General features: G+C 37.2%; 4 protein-coding genes across 6 annotated transcripts; 2 read left to right on the top strand and 2 right to left on the bottom strand.

Moving 5' to 3' along the window:
- On the top strand, nt 1–4,492 carry LOC147275152 (P-loop containing nucleoside triphosphate hydrolases superfamily protein). The gene is made up of 12 exons (XM_086257168.1): nt 1–513; nt 765–950; nt 1,101–1,286; nt 1,617–1,700; nt 2,138–2,179; nt 2,383–2,454; nt 2,611–2,910; nt 3,281–3,319; nt 3,425–3,529; nt 3,666–3,734; nt 3,830–3,955; nt 4,136–4,492. Exons 1-12 carry the CDS (start codon nt 85–87, stop codon nt 4,307–4,309), a joined length of 1,812 nt encoding a protein of 603 aa, XP_086113294.1. The 5' UTR covers nt 1–84; the 3' UTR covers nt 4,310–4,492.
- Nucleotides 4,493–5,336: 844 nt separating this feature from the next.
- On the bottom strand, nt 5,337–6,026 carry LOC147275153 (early nodulin-like protein 6). Its single transcript, XM_086227715.1, has 2 exons — nt 5,809–6,026; nt 5,337–5,703 (listed from the first exon to the last, which is right to left on the bottom strand). Exons 1-2 carry the CDS (start codon nt 5,990–5,992, stop codon nt 5,360–5,362), a joined length of 528 nt encoding a protein of 175 aa, XP_086083841.1. The 5' UTR covers nt 5,993–6,026; the 3' UTR covers nt 5,337–5,359.
- Nucleotides 6,027–6,965: 939 nt separating this feature from the next.
- On the bottom strand, nt 6,966–8,431 carry LOC147275154 (uncharacterized). Its single transcript, XM_086228393.1, has 2 exons — nt 8,306–8,431; nt 6,966–8,180 (listed from the first exon to the last, which is right to left on the bottom strand). The coding sequence occupies exons 1-2, from the start codon at nt 8,414–8,416 to the stop codon at nt 6,966–6,968; spliced, it is 1,326 nt and encodes a 441-aa protein (XP_086084519.1). The 5' UTR covers nt 8,417–8,431.
- A 2,179-nt stretch (nt 8,432–10,610) lies between these two features.
- Nucleotides 10,611–14,796, top strand: LOC147275155 (C3HC zinc finger-like protein). 3 transcript variants are annotated; one of them, XM_086227349.1, is made up of 8 exons: nt 10,611–10,786; nt 11,107–11,326; nt 11,707–11,830; nt 11,930–12,267; nt 12,603–13,335; nt 13,429–13,518; nt 14,147–14,325; nt 14,648–14,796. In XM_086227349.1, the coding sequence occupies exons 1-8, from the start codon at nt 10,701–10,703 to the stop codon at nt 14,744–14,746; spliced, it is 1,869 nt and encodes a 622-aa protein (XP_086083475.1). In that variant the 5' UTR covers nt 10,611–10,700; the 3' UTR covers nt 14,747–14,796. The 3 variants fall into 3 exon arrangements, with proteins under 3 accessions (XP_086083475.1, XP_086083473.1, XP_086083474.1); XM_086227347.1 differs by having other exon boundaries at nt 12,603–13,518; XM_086227348.1 differs by having other exon boundaries at nt 11,110–11,326; nt 12,603–13,518.
- Nucleotides 14,797–14,846: the final 50 nt, after the last annotated feature.

The following is a 14,846-nucleotide window of genomic DNA, read 5'->3' on the forward strand; positions in this document are numbered from 1 at the left end:
AACAACTCATATTATTTCTGTTTCTCGAGTGCTTCTGCCCCCTTGAAACTCTAAAGCGCCAAAACACTAGAACCAGTAGTTTCCATGGCTGACCTAAACCCAATATCTCACGCGTCACCCGAGGACGAGACCAAGAACAAGAAGCGCAAGAGAAATAGAGGGAAGAAACCCTCGGAATCGACAGCTACGGAAAATTCAGAACCTCAAAAAGAAGAAGAAGGAGAAGGTGAGGAACAAGCTAAGGTTGAGAAGAATAAGAAGGAGAAGAAGCGGAAGAAGATGAAGAAGAAGAAGGTCTCGGAAGCAGAGGCGCAAAGCCCTATCGAGACAGAGGAAGACGAAGTAGAAGAAGAACGCGAAGAAGCAAAGGAGGAGGAGCCGCAGCAGAAGAAGAAGGTGAAGAGTGTTGGAGGAGGGTTTGGGATTATGAGCACAGAGTCCTTTGCTTCATTGAATTTGTCTGACAACACTTTCAAGGCCATTCAAGAATTGGGCTTTCAGCATATGACTCAGGTAAAAATTGCTTCTTTGGGATTTGCCTGCTTGAATGTGTTTTCGATAGCTCCTAATTTTTGAGTTTTTCTAATAATTAAGGCTTTGGCTTTTATATTACGAGTTACTCGGTCAAAATGCCTACTTTAACATTGGGATTGTATTTAATGTGCAATGGTGTCTAAGTTCATTGAGATAACTTTCACTTTTTATTTGCAAAAGTTGTGGATGGATTTTGCTTTGGTGTAATTTACAATTAATTACTGATGCAGATTCAAGCCAGAGCAATCCCACCACTCTTGATTGGTAAAGATGTCCTGGGAGCTGCAAGGACAGGGTCTGGGAAAACTCTTGCTTTCCTAATACCAGCTGTGGAGTTGTTACATAACGCACATTTTGCTCCTCGAAATGGAACCGGTGTTGTTGTCATTTGCCCAACAAGGGAACTTGCAATACAGGTGAAAACCCTTGCATATTAATGTACTGTGAGGAATTTTATTTTGATATGTTACAATGTTTTTATATTATTCCAGCTTCTTTTACGTCCTGAGCTTTACATTTGAACCCCTTCATTCTTCCCTGACTAATTTACCATTCAAATAATGCAGACCCATGCCGTGGCACAAGACGTTCTCAAGTATCACTCACAGACTCTGGGTTTGGTTATTGGTGGTGCGGCTAGAAGAGGAGAAGCAGAACGCCTTGTAAAAGGGGCAAATCTATTGGTTGCAACCCCTGGTCGTCTTCTTGACCATCTTCAGAATACCAGGGGATTCATATATAAGAACTTAAAGGTCTCTCACATCTATTCTTCAGCATTATTCTTGTAGTTGTTTCAAAATTGCTTTTAACAGTATTTAGTGAAAAGGTGCTACGGGTGGCTTTCTCAGTCAAATAAAATTCTACTTATTGTTTCCTTGACCTTGGATTTTTATACTGTGGTTATTTGTTCTTTTACAGTTTTAGAACTGTAGTTTGAAATATTTTTTGCAATTTTTTGTTGTTGTGTTAGAGTTGGCTTCTTGGTGAGATTGAGCTAAATGTCTTTTACTGAAATGTAAGCCCTAATCATGACATCACAGCATTTGACAGTCTTTAGTTTCTTTCTTCTCTTGAACTTGCAGTGCCTCATGATTGATGAAGCTGACAGGATATTGGAAGCAAACTTTGAGGAAGAAATGAAACAAATTATTAAACTTCTACCAAAGGTAAACTATTTAATTGATTTGACTATTTATGTTATAAAGACTTGAGGCTGCTAATCATGGTATGATATTTTTTCTGTTTATTATACTAAGACTTGAGGCCGATTAACAGCTGGATAATTGGTTCATCACTTGAACAAAATCGGAGAGTATATATGGTGGGCACACTACTAGGATATTGCCACTTAGAAGTAGTATCATCTATAAACTATAGATGCATCCAGCTTGCAGCATATGTTTCTGGTTTCCCCTTAATAGTAGGATCTTGAATTTTGGTTTATTGATTGTGGGCTACGTTCAGCATTCTTGTCCCAAAAAGAGTAGTGGATTATATTCAGCATTCTTTTCGGATCCATTAATTTTATGGCTATAGTTGCAGTTGCAAATAGATTTTCACCTGGTATATGCTTTGGCTGATTGAGTTGCTAATGGATGTGCAGAATAGGCAAACAGCTTTGTTTTCAGCAACCCAAACTAAGAAGGTTTGTGCATCATATCCATATCTCATAGTCTTGTTCTTACTTTCCCCATTGTTTTTGAATGTTTTAGCATCAATTCACATGCTGCATATAGTTCAATAGTTCACAAACTTTTGTTGCTTTGCTGCACATAGTCTACATGTCTGTGTGTAGATATTTTACAGTAGTGCCTTGTTCTGATAATACTATTGCCATCAAACCTGCAGGTTGAAGATCTTGCTCGCTTGTCATTTCAGACAACACCTATCTATATTGATGTGGATGATGGGAGAACTAAGGTAGGAATCTAGCTGGTTTTGTGTATCCACATTTTACATTTGTTTTATGTTTACATCTAATATGAATTTCAATTTGCTTCATACTCATATCTAAATTCATTTTTTCTTGTGATTTAGTTTTAATCCTTAGAATCTAACAAGTTGTGTGCACCATAGGTCACCAATGAAGGGCTGCAACAAGGCTATTGTATTGTGCCGAGTGCCAAGAGATTTATTCTCCTATACTCTTTCCTGACAAAGAATCAGTCTAAGAAAGTGATGGTCTTCTTCTCTTCTTGCAACTCAGTCAAATTCCACTCCGAACTTCTCAGATACATTCATGTGGATTGCTTTGATATCCATGGAAAGCAAAAACAGCAGAAGAGGACAACCACTTTTTTTGACTTCTGCAAAGCAGAGAAAGGAATCTTACTTTGCACTGACGTTGCTGCTCGTGGACTGGATATTCCTGCTGTGGTATATTTCCTTTTTCTCTTTCTAATTGGCCTGCACTAGTGTACACTAAAATCTGGCCTTTGAATGGGAAGTTACGATAGCTCCAAGGCAATAATGAGAGTATATGGAATTGGATTGGTGACAACTATTCAAAGTTTTTTTTTAATATTATTTGAATTGGTTATCTTAAAAATCAGTTTTTCTTTTGAATACATTGTATATAGTTCAGGGAACAATATAAAAATAAAAAAATTTGTTAAAATATTATAATTATCCTGTTGAAACATTGAGTTATGCCAATATGCTTCTCTATCCTATTAGCAATATTTGCAAAGAAGTGAACTCTCATAGTAATCTTATGCTTCTTTCTTTCTATTTCCTTTGCTTGCAGGACTGGATTGTGCAGTTTGATCCCCCAGATGAACCCAAGGTGTCTAAATTCTTTCTTTACTAACAAATTTCAGTTAATTTTGGTATATTGTAATTCTTGTTCATCAATGCTGAGTACTGTGTACTATGTGATTACTGCTTGCAGGAATATATCCACAGGGTTGGTCGAACAGCTCGAGGGGAAGGTGGAAAAGGAAATGCACTACTTTTCCTCATTCCTGAAGAGTTGCGATTTCTTAGCTATTTGAAGGTATGGTTTATTTTACTGGACAAAAATGATGAAGAGACAAACAGAAACAAAACCCCCTCCCCCCACCCAAAAAAAAAAAAAACATTTTGTTTAGGTTCTTCTTCATTTCAAATTCCTTATTTCTATCTGTTTTCAGGCAGCGAAAGTCCCAGTTAGACACTATATATTTAATGAGAAGAAACTGAAAAATGTGCAGTCCCAACTGGTACTTCTCCTTTTCCTTAATTTTCAATTATTATATATTATTATACAATAACTGATCCCAAGGGAACTTATGTAAAATTGCTTCAACTGATGCAGGAGAAGATGGTTGCCGGAAACTACTATCTGAACAAATCAGCAAAAGATGCATATAGATCTTATATATTAGCATATAACTCACATTCTATGAAGGACATTTTTAACGTACACCAGCTCGATCTGCAGGTAACCCATCTTTTGTTTTTCCTGTCATATATTAGGCATTATTTATCTTTGCTTTACATATCTTCCAACAGTATGAACTATTTATTGAATTCTTAATTTCTCTCAAATCCTTGGACTTTATCAAGCTTTAATATTATGTGACATCTGATTTAATTGCAAAGTGTTTTTGGAATTGGACAGGCGGTTGCTGCTTCATTTTGCTTTTCCAATCCACCAAAGGTGAATTTAAACCTAGACAGCAGTGCATCAAAGTTCAGGAAGAACACACGAGGAAGTCGAAATGGATTCAGTGAGAGACAGCCTTATGGAAGGCAAAGAGGTGGAGATGATAATCGACAATTTTCAATGCATTAGAAGAGCCTCGTGTGTGTGCAGCAGTTCTGCCTTTTTTTTTTTGGGTTTAGAATACCGTTTACTCGTGATCTTGTAACAAATACCGTTTACTCGTGATCTTGTAACATTTTCTTATTTATTCATTTACTGCTGAAGTTTTGGGAAACTGAAAAACTTTTGATTAATGGATTAAATATTCATGTCTGGGCCTAATTTTCTTCATCGACTTTGCTTTCATGTCTGTTATATATATATGCAAAGATTTCTTTTTTTTTTTTTTTTTTGAATTCAAACTGAGGACGTCCTTTAACATTATATTGAGAGAATGGAAGAACCTGATAGTTATATACTTATATACATAAAAGAGATGTGTTCGTGTGTTTGTGAGAGAGTCAAATATCAATTAGAATCGCAATTCAAAATATTCTTACCCTTGGGTCATTCATTAATTTGACGTATAACGTATTAAAGTGGCATTCATTCTATTCTGCCGTGCAGATGATAAAGTGATAAACCCTTTTAGGCGTCTAATGTTTAGCAATAGCCGAAATTCTGTGCTGCTTAGGAGCTTCATTTTTAATAATTCTTGAGTTCCTGAGAAATTTGTGTCTAATTTAATGTGAAATATTGGAGTTTGAACTGCTTTCAGCAAAAACGTTGTAATCTAGCAATTTCTTAGGAAAAATAATGTGGAAACTTTAGTTATTAAATTTTGCGAACCCACTTTGAATTTTGTACCAGTTTGTGCATAAACTCTGCAACACCATTCAAAATTAACAATGCTTGCCCAAGGGAACTTCATGATTGACTTGATGATAAGGCTATCTAGGGTTTATGCAGCCAACCCAAAATATGTGACTAACAAATGGAATTATTAGTAGATGACATCCACATTCAAATTTTCGACCAAAAAAAAAAGACATCCACATTCAAACTAACTAGCAGACATATCAAAATTCCAAACAAATTCAACTTCATAACGCCAACTGACACTGACCTAAGAAAGTAGGGGGGGGGGGGGTAAGAAAAGAAAACAAACACAAAATTAAGAACTAGCATTGCAATTTGCATCTAGAATATGAAGACCCCTGCGAATGACATAATGCAGAGCATAATAGTTGCAGAAGAGATTGCAGCAGCCATTGAAACTGCACCATTATTGTTCGGTTGTGACGAGTCTGTTGCATTCTGGTCTGCAGATTGAGGTGGGCTTGCAGGCTCCAACACTTTGATGACCATCTTCTGCCCTCTCTCACAGTGCCCAGCAACCCCACTAATGAAATAGAACAAACCAGGTCGGTCCAATCTGAACACAGTGTCACCATTGTTGGAGAAGAAAATGGGATGAGCCGAATGGCACTTTTTGTACTCGTCCTCGGTCAGCACCATGACTGAGTCTTTTGTGTAAATGAAATCTAAGCCATGAAAATCAAACCAAAACATTACAAAATGAAGCAATTAATCTTAAGGAAGAGTTCAGGAGTATACTATATTGTAAAGAGTGTATAAATAGTACTTACGGACAGTGTCATCGACCTTGAACCTGTTTTTGGATGCCCATTGGTTGTACATTTGTTGGTCATTCTTTGATTTGGGGACCTCCCATCCATTCTTGCCTCCAACTTCAAATTGGGTACAATTTACAAAAATGGCTTGGAAAGTAGAAAGAAGAAAAAATAAGAGCAATACTTTGGAGGATTCCATGAAGTGTAATTTGGATTGTCTAGGGAGCTCCTTGCTTGATTGATCTCTAGCTAGCTAGGCAGAACAAAATGATGTTGTTTCATGAGGAACTGGGGCATTGGGTTGGACTTAAAAAGAGTGTTGCAGTTGAAGTTTGTTACTGAGGGAAAAGAGTGAGGATTCTTAGGAGTGAAAAGTGGAGGTAGTGGGCTTGTTAGAGGTAGCCGTTGAGCAAAGGCTATCTTTGACTTGGTACAACTGTTTTTCAAATGGACAGTGAGACTGTTGAGTGAAATTAGCTGAGAGGATATAGTAAGAAATTGTTTCGTAACCCGCTTAAAATGACACCGTGTGGTAAATTATCTTATCCTCCTATAAAATTATCAAAAAGAGAAAAGCTTGAAATATATATTTTGGGAAAATTGATGAGTGGTTAAGCAATATGATTTCTTTTTAGAATTTTAATGGGTGTGAAGAAAGCAGGTTTTTTGGGTGGCAAGAGAAGAAGAGCACTCTTAATTATCGGTTCAATAGCACCTATCTGTTCATTATTTTGCTAGAAGTCAATGGTTCAAAAATCTGGCATACTCTGAATGACTGGGTGAAACAGAATTGGTACACTCAGATTCCAAGTACTAGTTTTCACATGGTGAAACTGAAACCTGCCCTGCCATGTCCACAAAGTTATGAAAATGAAATGATGGAAACAGTAAAACTGTAAAAGGGTCTTCTTCACACTGAACCACTCCTAAGCCTTCTGACTAGATGCCATTGTCCCAGTTAACTTAAGATTACAGGTTCTTTACTTTTAACAAAATTTTCAGAATGGGCATAACAAGAAAACATGCATTTACTTTGATGTTTATGTCCACAGTAACTGGAGAACTTACAAAAAGTCATCTAAAAAGAGGTAAAAAGTTGGAAATAGTTATTGATTTCATTCCAGTTGACAAATAAGAGGTGGAATTATATGTTGCATCTCTGAGGCTACATTTCAAAGAAGAATAAACGTCATCCCTTGGACAATAAGAACCCACCTAAACCCATCAGCAGTACAGCTTGAAAATCCCAAAGAGGCCACAAATTGGATATTCTGGTCCCAATTCACTTCACTTAACTTGGAATTTGAAACATTATTATCAGAAATTGTGGTTTCTTGCTGACATGGTTTTACCCCATAAGGAGCATACTCCATTGAATTTGATTCAGCCCGGTAACAAAGATTTGGGTTGTTCCAAGCTCCAAAACGCCTCCCCATTTTCTTATAAAACCTTTCTGAGAATTCAAGTTCTCCTGTAAAACTGTTTCCATAAAGGTAAAGAGCACTAATGCCAGGCATAGATGCCAGCCTAGGAGATACTCTTCCTGAGAGATTGTTATTGCTAAGCCCCAAAAATCTCAGCCTTTTCATTTTTGCCATGGACATATGAATGTTCCCTGTCAAACATGAGTTTGAAAGGTCCAAAATTTCCAAGTTTTGCAGATTTTCCCACTGAATGCTCCTTAGGCCACCTCCTATTGGGTTGTTGGATATCACCATTTCTTTCATTGAAACCATTTCTTGTAGTGACTGAGCCAACCCACCTGAAAGTGTGTTACTGCCAAGGTCTAATAGTGTAAGATTTTTGAGCCTTCCAATCTCTCTAGGTAACTCCCCCTCTAACATATTGTTGCTTAAGTCAAGCTTTAGAAGTGAAGTCAAATACCCAAAAGTCAAAGGCAATGAACCAGATAGCTTGTTTCTGCTTGCATCAAATATTAAGAGCTTAGTCAACCCTCCAAAACTTGCTGGAATCTTACCAGAAAAATGGTTTCCTGCAAGGACAAGCCTCCTCAAGTTGACCAAATTTCCCATTTCATTAGGTAAGTTACCTTCTAATCCATTTTCTAGCAGTACTAGATATTGTAGCTTTCTAAGGTAACCAATGGTGTTTGGAATTGTTCCTATGAGACCAGGGTTCGATCGAAACTCTAAGGATTCCAAGCTGTTGGAGAGCTTAACCCAGTTTGAAGTGGGAATTCTAATTGGGTGTTGGCTTGGCGAGAGGAAGCATTTATAGAATGAGAGGACCTTCAAGTACTTGAGCTTGAATAGGTGATGTGAAAATTCTGTAACATTTTGGTTGCACTGAAGAGAGTTGTCATAAAGAGGTCCAATGTTTATAACACTAACATACCAGAAGCCATGGTAGAGATCACAATAAACTCCCTGCAATTTAATTTAAATAGTAATTATGATGGAGTTTTATGGAAATTGTGGTGACAATTTAAAAGTGGCATATATTTATCTCTCAAAAAGTACATTATATGATTAGGAAGTTTGAAGATCTGAACCTGAATTGGAGTCCAGCCACAAGGGTCTGGATAGAGGTCTGAACCATTCCACCAGTTCCCCACAAAGCCTTGAATAGCAGAATAAAGGGCTTCTTGCTCTTTTTTCTGCATGGGTGCTACTGAAGAAGGGTCTTCTTGTGCTATACACAAAACAAACAGTGTGCCACAACAGAAGAACAATAGCAGCACATTTTGTGCTGCAATAGAGAAGTTCTTCATTGCCAGAACACTAATAAACACTTAACTAGAAACCGAGAGGACCCAATGAACTAAAACTAAAGGCTGATAAGTACTAGCCAAAAATGAAGAAGTTATTGAAAAACTGCAACACAAAGAGAAGCAAGGGCTTTAGCATAAGGTTCCTGAAAGGCCACACTATATAAGGAAAAGAAAAGTTAACGCAATGTCATATTCAGAGAAGAGATAAAAGGGTTTGACACTGTTCCTGACTTGTATGCATGCTTAACTAATAAATAACTACTCAACAAATTAAACAGTAAAGCGAAAGCTGAGAGATGTAGTAGAGGACAAGAAGTTCAAAAAAACAAGGTAAGAACACTTATCGAGGATGAAAAGGCAAAATAATAATAACAATACCAATATTAAGCTCAGAACAGTTGGGGGTTAGCTAATCATGAAAAGCCGAAAAGGTGTATAGGATTAAAAGGGACACTACACATACACATTAGCTATATAGGAGGGGCTATAAGCCTTTAAAATAAATTGATGATGGTATTAGCTAGCTAGGTAGCTATAGCCTATAGGGTCATGAAGATCATACTTCAGAAGTTGGTTTCGCATTAAAATTGGACTAGAAAGCAGGACAATGAAGAAAGTAGGCTAGCTTGGGGCTGGCCGGATTAAACAGTACTTTTGGATTTATGGCGGAAATTTCAGTACATGTGTTTGGCAGTTTTCACTGCAGAGACAGATGAGTTAGAGTGGGCTTGTACATAGCTAGGGGACCGATTTAGGAGGCACGCATTTGCATGAACATTTGTAATGCATGCAAATAATTAACATTTTTCTTTCTCAAAAGTTTTTACAAGAGTGGTTCCTTCTTATAACATGCCAACTCAAGTTAACTTCTAAGGAGGAATTAATCATTAATAAATTATTTGATTAATTCAAGTGGTAAGAATGAGTGAGATAATAAGTTAAGATTATGATTGATACATATCTGATTCCTTCCAAGTCATATTCCGTGGTCGGGATTGAATTGAATATAGTTAGTCCATGTTTATTAACCATATTCAATGTGTATTGAAAAAAAAAAATGGAGAATATTTTCTAATTTGAAGGAAGAACATGGACTAATCATAAAGGATGATATGTACAACGTATTCTCACTAATCCCACTATTTTTGTGGAAATTGAAAGAAATAAGTTTTAAATATCAAACATTTATGTCTAATCCATTCGATTCTTTCGGTATGGAATAAATCAATATTGGTATTCCTTCTTTTTTTAATACACATTGAATATAGTCATTTAATGTATTCAATCAAACTTTAGGGACCGAAAGAGGCTCCAATGTAATAAAAAGAATTAGTCATTAATTAAGAGAAAGATAAAACTATATATAAAAGAAAAAAAAAAAAGGAAGAAGAGGCTACTTACAAATAAGTTGAAGTAACCAAGGTCCTACTATATATAGTCTTGGACTCTTGGGCCATCAAAGAGGCTATCTATTATACCTTATCATCTGGCATACATTTTATTGCTAGCTGCAGCTAGCTAGCCATCATCAATATGTAGCTGGTGCCTAGAGAAAGCGATAGTGAGTGAATTCCACAAGATCCACTGTCTATATATATATATATATATATATACTTCGAATAATGGACCTACTCACTCACCTTACAACAGTCATGTGCGCAGTCATGTGCGCAGAGTTCAATTTGAAGCCTTCGCAAGAGTATATATCAATTGGAAGAATGCCAGTTGCAGAGTGCAGGCCTACCTATTTATCATGTCATTTTCTACTTCTTTCAAACTTCGCAGCTTTTTTCCCATCGCCATCTCTCTCTCTCTCTCTCTCTCTGATGAAGTAAATGGGCCCTTTGAGTCTCTCATGGGCCCAATATTAGTTTGGACCAACTTCTAGTAGCCCACACCTAGATCAGAACTCTCTCCTTAAGGCCCGAGTTATGATAGTAAGGCCTTGCTCCCTTGCTTACCCAAAAAAAAAAAATGATAGTAAGGCCCTAGACCCAGGTCCATAATGGTGATTATTCAAGCCCAACTCTAGATGACCTGTCAGCTTGCATAAGCATTCCTCTTCCACCAGGTTTTAGGAAAAAAATAAAAAACAAGAACAATTTTTTTGTTAGCTTAACAGTACGCTATCTGAAACTCCCTGAAACAATTTCATATTTTTAGAGGAAGAAAAATAATGTCGAAAGATTCTGAGAAGAGGTTTCATTCGATCATGGACAAGCTCTTTTTCGCTCCCAAATCTACGCCAAGCTCAGCTTCCAGGTTCGTATATCTTCATTTTCGCCCTAAACTTCTTGCTTGTTTTCCGTCTGGTTCCCGAGAAAATGCGGTAGAAATATAGAAGTGAAGAAAATATCCTTTTTTATGCTTATAGAGTTCGATTCAGCTTATACAGATAGTCGCGGCAGCTTCATTCGATTCAAGAAATTTCATTGCCTGCAAAATTAGTTGGCTAACATTGCTCAAAATGGCTATTATTTGTTTTAAAAATCACAGATTATTATATGTTAATTCATTTATGAAAATTTTGTTTGTAATTATTAGGCATATAATAAAATTCTCGTTGTTTTAATGTTTTCTAGCAGTTCATCAAGTGTACAAACATCGAGAGGCAAAAAGCGAGCAAATCCATCGTCTGCATTGGCACTGGTGGAACCAAAATCGAGAGGTGAGAGAGTGGAGGCATGGCAGATTCCGGCTGCTGCATCATCTCAGGCTCCAATGTGTAGGCCGTGGGACCGTGGGGATCTTATGAGGAGGGTAGCTACATTCAAGTCCATGACTTGGTTTGCCAAGCCTAAGGTTAGAAATTAGAATTCTATCATCCTATTTAACAAGTTCAGTTCAGTGTTGTATGGTCTTGAAATAAGCTCCAGCTGTTGCCTTTAGTGTGTTGTTATTTTTAAGAGATGAATATGGTGAACAACTTCATTGGTTTAACTTGTCATTTGAAATGGAGCCATTATATAATGGGTTCAGGTAATTCTGCACCTACCTCGTATTAAAATAACAAAACCAGGAAACAAAGTCACAAAATAAAACATATTCAGCTTTCAGTTTCTTGAAATTGACTATCTCAGAAGAATATAAAAATCTACTACACTGAGAATTCTTGTTTGACTGCACCTCCTACAGAGATTTACACATTTTGGCTGCGCAATAACTTCTCCAATTTTTAACAGGCGGTGAGTGCTTTAAATTGTGCCAGGAGAGGTTGGGTCAATATAGAGTCGGATATAATAGCCTGTGAATCATGTGGGGCACGTCTCCTCTTTTCTACTCCATCATCTTGGAATCAGCAGCAAGGCATGTTATATTTCTCTTTATGCTAAACCAATGCTATAAATTATGCAGCATAGTTTGTTATATTCCTACTCAGCTGAAGTTATTTCTTATGTTTTTCAGTTGAGAAGGCAGCATTGGTATTTAGTTTAAAGCTGGACAATGGGCATAAAATACTTTGTCCATGGATTGACAATGCCTGTGATGAAACACTGGCAGAGTTTCCACCTATGCCACCTCCAGTTTTAGTTGATAAATTTAGAGATCGTTGCTCTGCGCTTTTACAACTTTCAGTTCTTCCTGTGGTTTCTTCTTCAGCCATTGAGTACATGAACAGCCCTCAGCTTGACCAATTTCTTGAACAGTCTTCAATGTTTTACGACAACGGGTCTTCTGACATTTCTAGAACGGAACACTCTGACAATGAAGGCAGTGCAGATTCTGCTAAGTTGTATTATCAGGTTTTGCACTTGTTTGAATTCACGTCTGCCATCCTAATTGTTTTGCATGCCGTGTGTTGGAAAAAGTTTTAACTTTTACACATGATCTTCAATTTGGCTGTTTGTTGTTGTTGGTGATATTACTTATTTACTTGCATTAAGATATATGAGTCCTTTTACTTTACTTTTGGATTGCTTAATATTGCTTTGTTCATTTGTATTTATTTATGGATCACTTTTTCAGATCTTCTCACTCTAATTTTTAACACTTCATGGACTCGTATAGGATTGTTAATGGTTTCTCTCTTTCTTGCTTTCTTCATGTGGACCAATGATGTTTTGAAGCACTTTTGCAGGCACAAAAGCTCATAAGCTTATGCGGCTGGGAACCTCGTTCACTACCTTATGTTGTTGACTCAGAGAACAGATTGAATCAGTCTGTCATGAAGGCTGATATTTTGAGTTCATCTCGTTCAGCTGCTAATGGACAAAATCCTAGTATCAATGTGCACTCAACTAGTAATGATGAACTTGTGCAGGCAGATGAAATTGCCAGCACTTCTGGTGCTCTACAGACTGAACCCAATTCTGTTGTTTTAGATTGCAAGCTTTGTGGAGCCAGTGTAGGATTATGGGCTTTCTCTACGGTTCCGCGGCCTGTGGAATTATTCCGATTAGTTGGATATGCAGAAGTAGATTCTGAAAGTCAGTCTGGAACCCATGATTTAAGCACTGAAAATCATCTTGATAGTAGGAGAGATATTGTAAGTGCAGGCTCAGCTGGTGCAACATTGTCGAAGGAGAGATTCTCAAATTTAAATTTGACAATTGCAGGGGGTCCTACACCAACAAAACAGAACTTCAAAGCAACAATTTCTGTACCTGTTATTGGGCGGAATTTAAGGGCTCGGCTTTCATATGATTCTGAACTTAGAGATTGTTTGTCATTTAGCCAAGAAGATATGCAATCTTATTCCCAAATAGAGAAATTGTTTCTGTGGGAAAAATACTTCCCAGAAAATGCAGGAAATGATGGATTGGAGACTTCAGAAGTCAGGGATCCTGGTTCTCATGTCAGAAGCTCTTATGGTACATCCCCTGATGCCAATGACACTTATAAAAATGGTGAAAAGGACAAAAATGACTCACTGGTGATGGTTTCTAGCAATTTGTTACATTCAGGAACAACTCTGGAACCCACCTCAAATCACGAGGATAGTGGAGACCGAGTACAGATTCCTATAACCAACGAACTTGTGGCCTGTAATACTGGTAAGCAATATTTATTTCATGGACACCACTTATTATTTTTATTTTTCTAATGCATGGATACTATTAGTATCCTTACTTTTTTACTGCAAACATTATGTGTTATAATTGGCCCGACTCCACTTTCTTTTAGATTTCTTGCTTGGTTTATTCATTGATTGATGTAAAGACTTGCCCATATGCTTGTTCCTTCTTCCCTTTTAAATTCACCCATGATTCATTTTTATCTTCCATTGATTCTTTCTGTTTTGATTAGTACCTGCGACTATAACTATTTGCTGAAGTAACGTAATCAACAACAATGATAGAAGCCTGTATCTCATATGCATGAGAGAACTCTTGGATGTTCTAGGAGGAAATGATTAATAAAGTTTTGCTTCTCTAGCTCAATGCATGAACCACAATAAATTGACTTTCAGGTAGTTATGTGAGGATATAAAGTGTAAGCGTATCAATTCTTTTGGTGGAATATAGATATTTTAGTAAAATGCTGTTCATATAGATAGTGGTCTCTCTCCCCCCTCCCCTTTTTTATTACAGTGGTGTTGGAAACTCGAATAAGTATAGAAGTCGCAAAATAGTCTGATTTTCCATATGATAGCAAAATAGTTCTTTTTGTCTGTTCTTCCAGGAAAGGATCTAAAGAATGTATCGCCTGGTAGCCCAATGGAGTTTGATTCTATCAGGCAGCATAGACATTTCTGCCCCTGGATTGCATCAACAGGTAATGGGGTACCTGGATGGAAACAGACACTATCTGCTTTACAACGTCAGGAAGGGTTTTCTCCTTCATCTGCATCCATAATTAAGGTATTTTAGAAGCCTACTTCTACTGTATTGATATGCTAGGGTTCTAAATAAGTGAATAGTACCTTTTGTGCCTACATGTTGATTGAGATGGCCACTTGACCAGCGCCCTTCCCAACCTATGTTTTGGAACTCATCCATACTTCTCCGGCCCAACCTGAGACTGGAACTTCTACTACCAGTTCTCATCGCAATCCTACACACAAACACATGCTTTGCATGCATGCTCTTTGTCTGTGTTTATGTATGTACGTTTGGGTTTGTTTATTGTTGTAGAACTGTTTTCTTAAGAGAATCATAATTTAGCATTTGATCATTTGTACAGGTCGATGATCCCATCACTTCGATTAGAAATCTTTTCATGTCCCCATCTCCAAAAAGAATGAAGCCCACTGTTTTAACAACTCGAAGTACTGAACAGTAGCTGACTGATTTTTTGCTGCCTGTAAAATGGTAACCGAGAAGGTCACAGATTGGTTGTAGTATGGTATTGAGATTAGATTGTAACATCCCATAGAGGTGTT

Source organism: Dryas octopetala, chromosome 9 (assembly GCF_963921425.1).
Source record: "Dryas octopetala chromosome 9, drDryOcto1.1, whole genome shotgun sequence".
Classification (NCBI taxonomy): Eukaryota; Viridiplantae; Streptophyta; class Magnoliopsida; order Rosales; family Rosaceae; genus Dryas; species Dryas octopetala.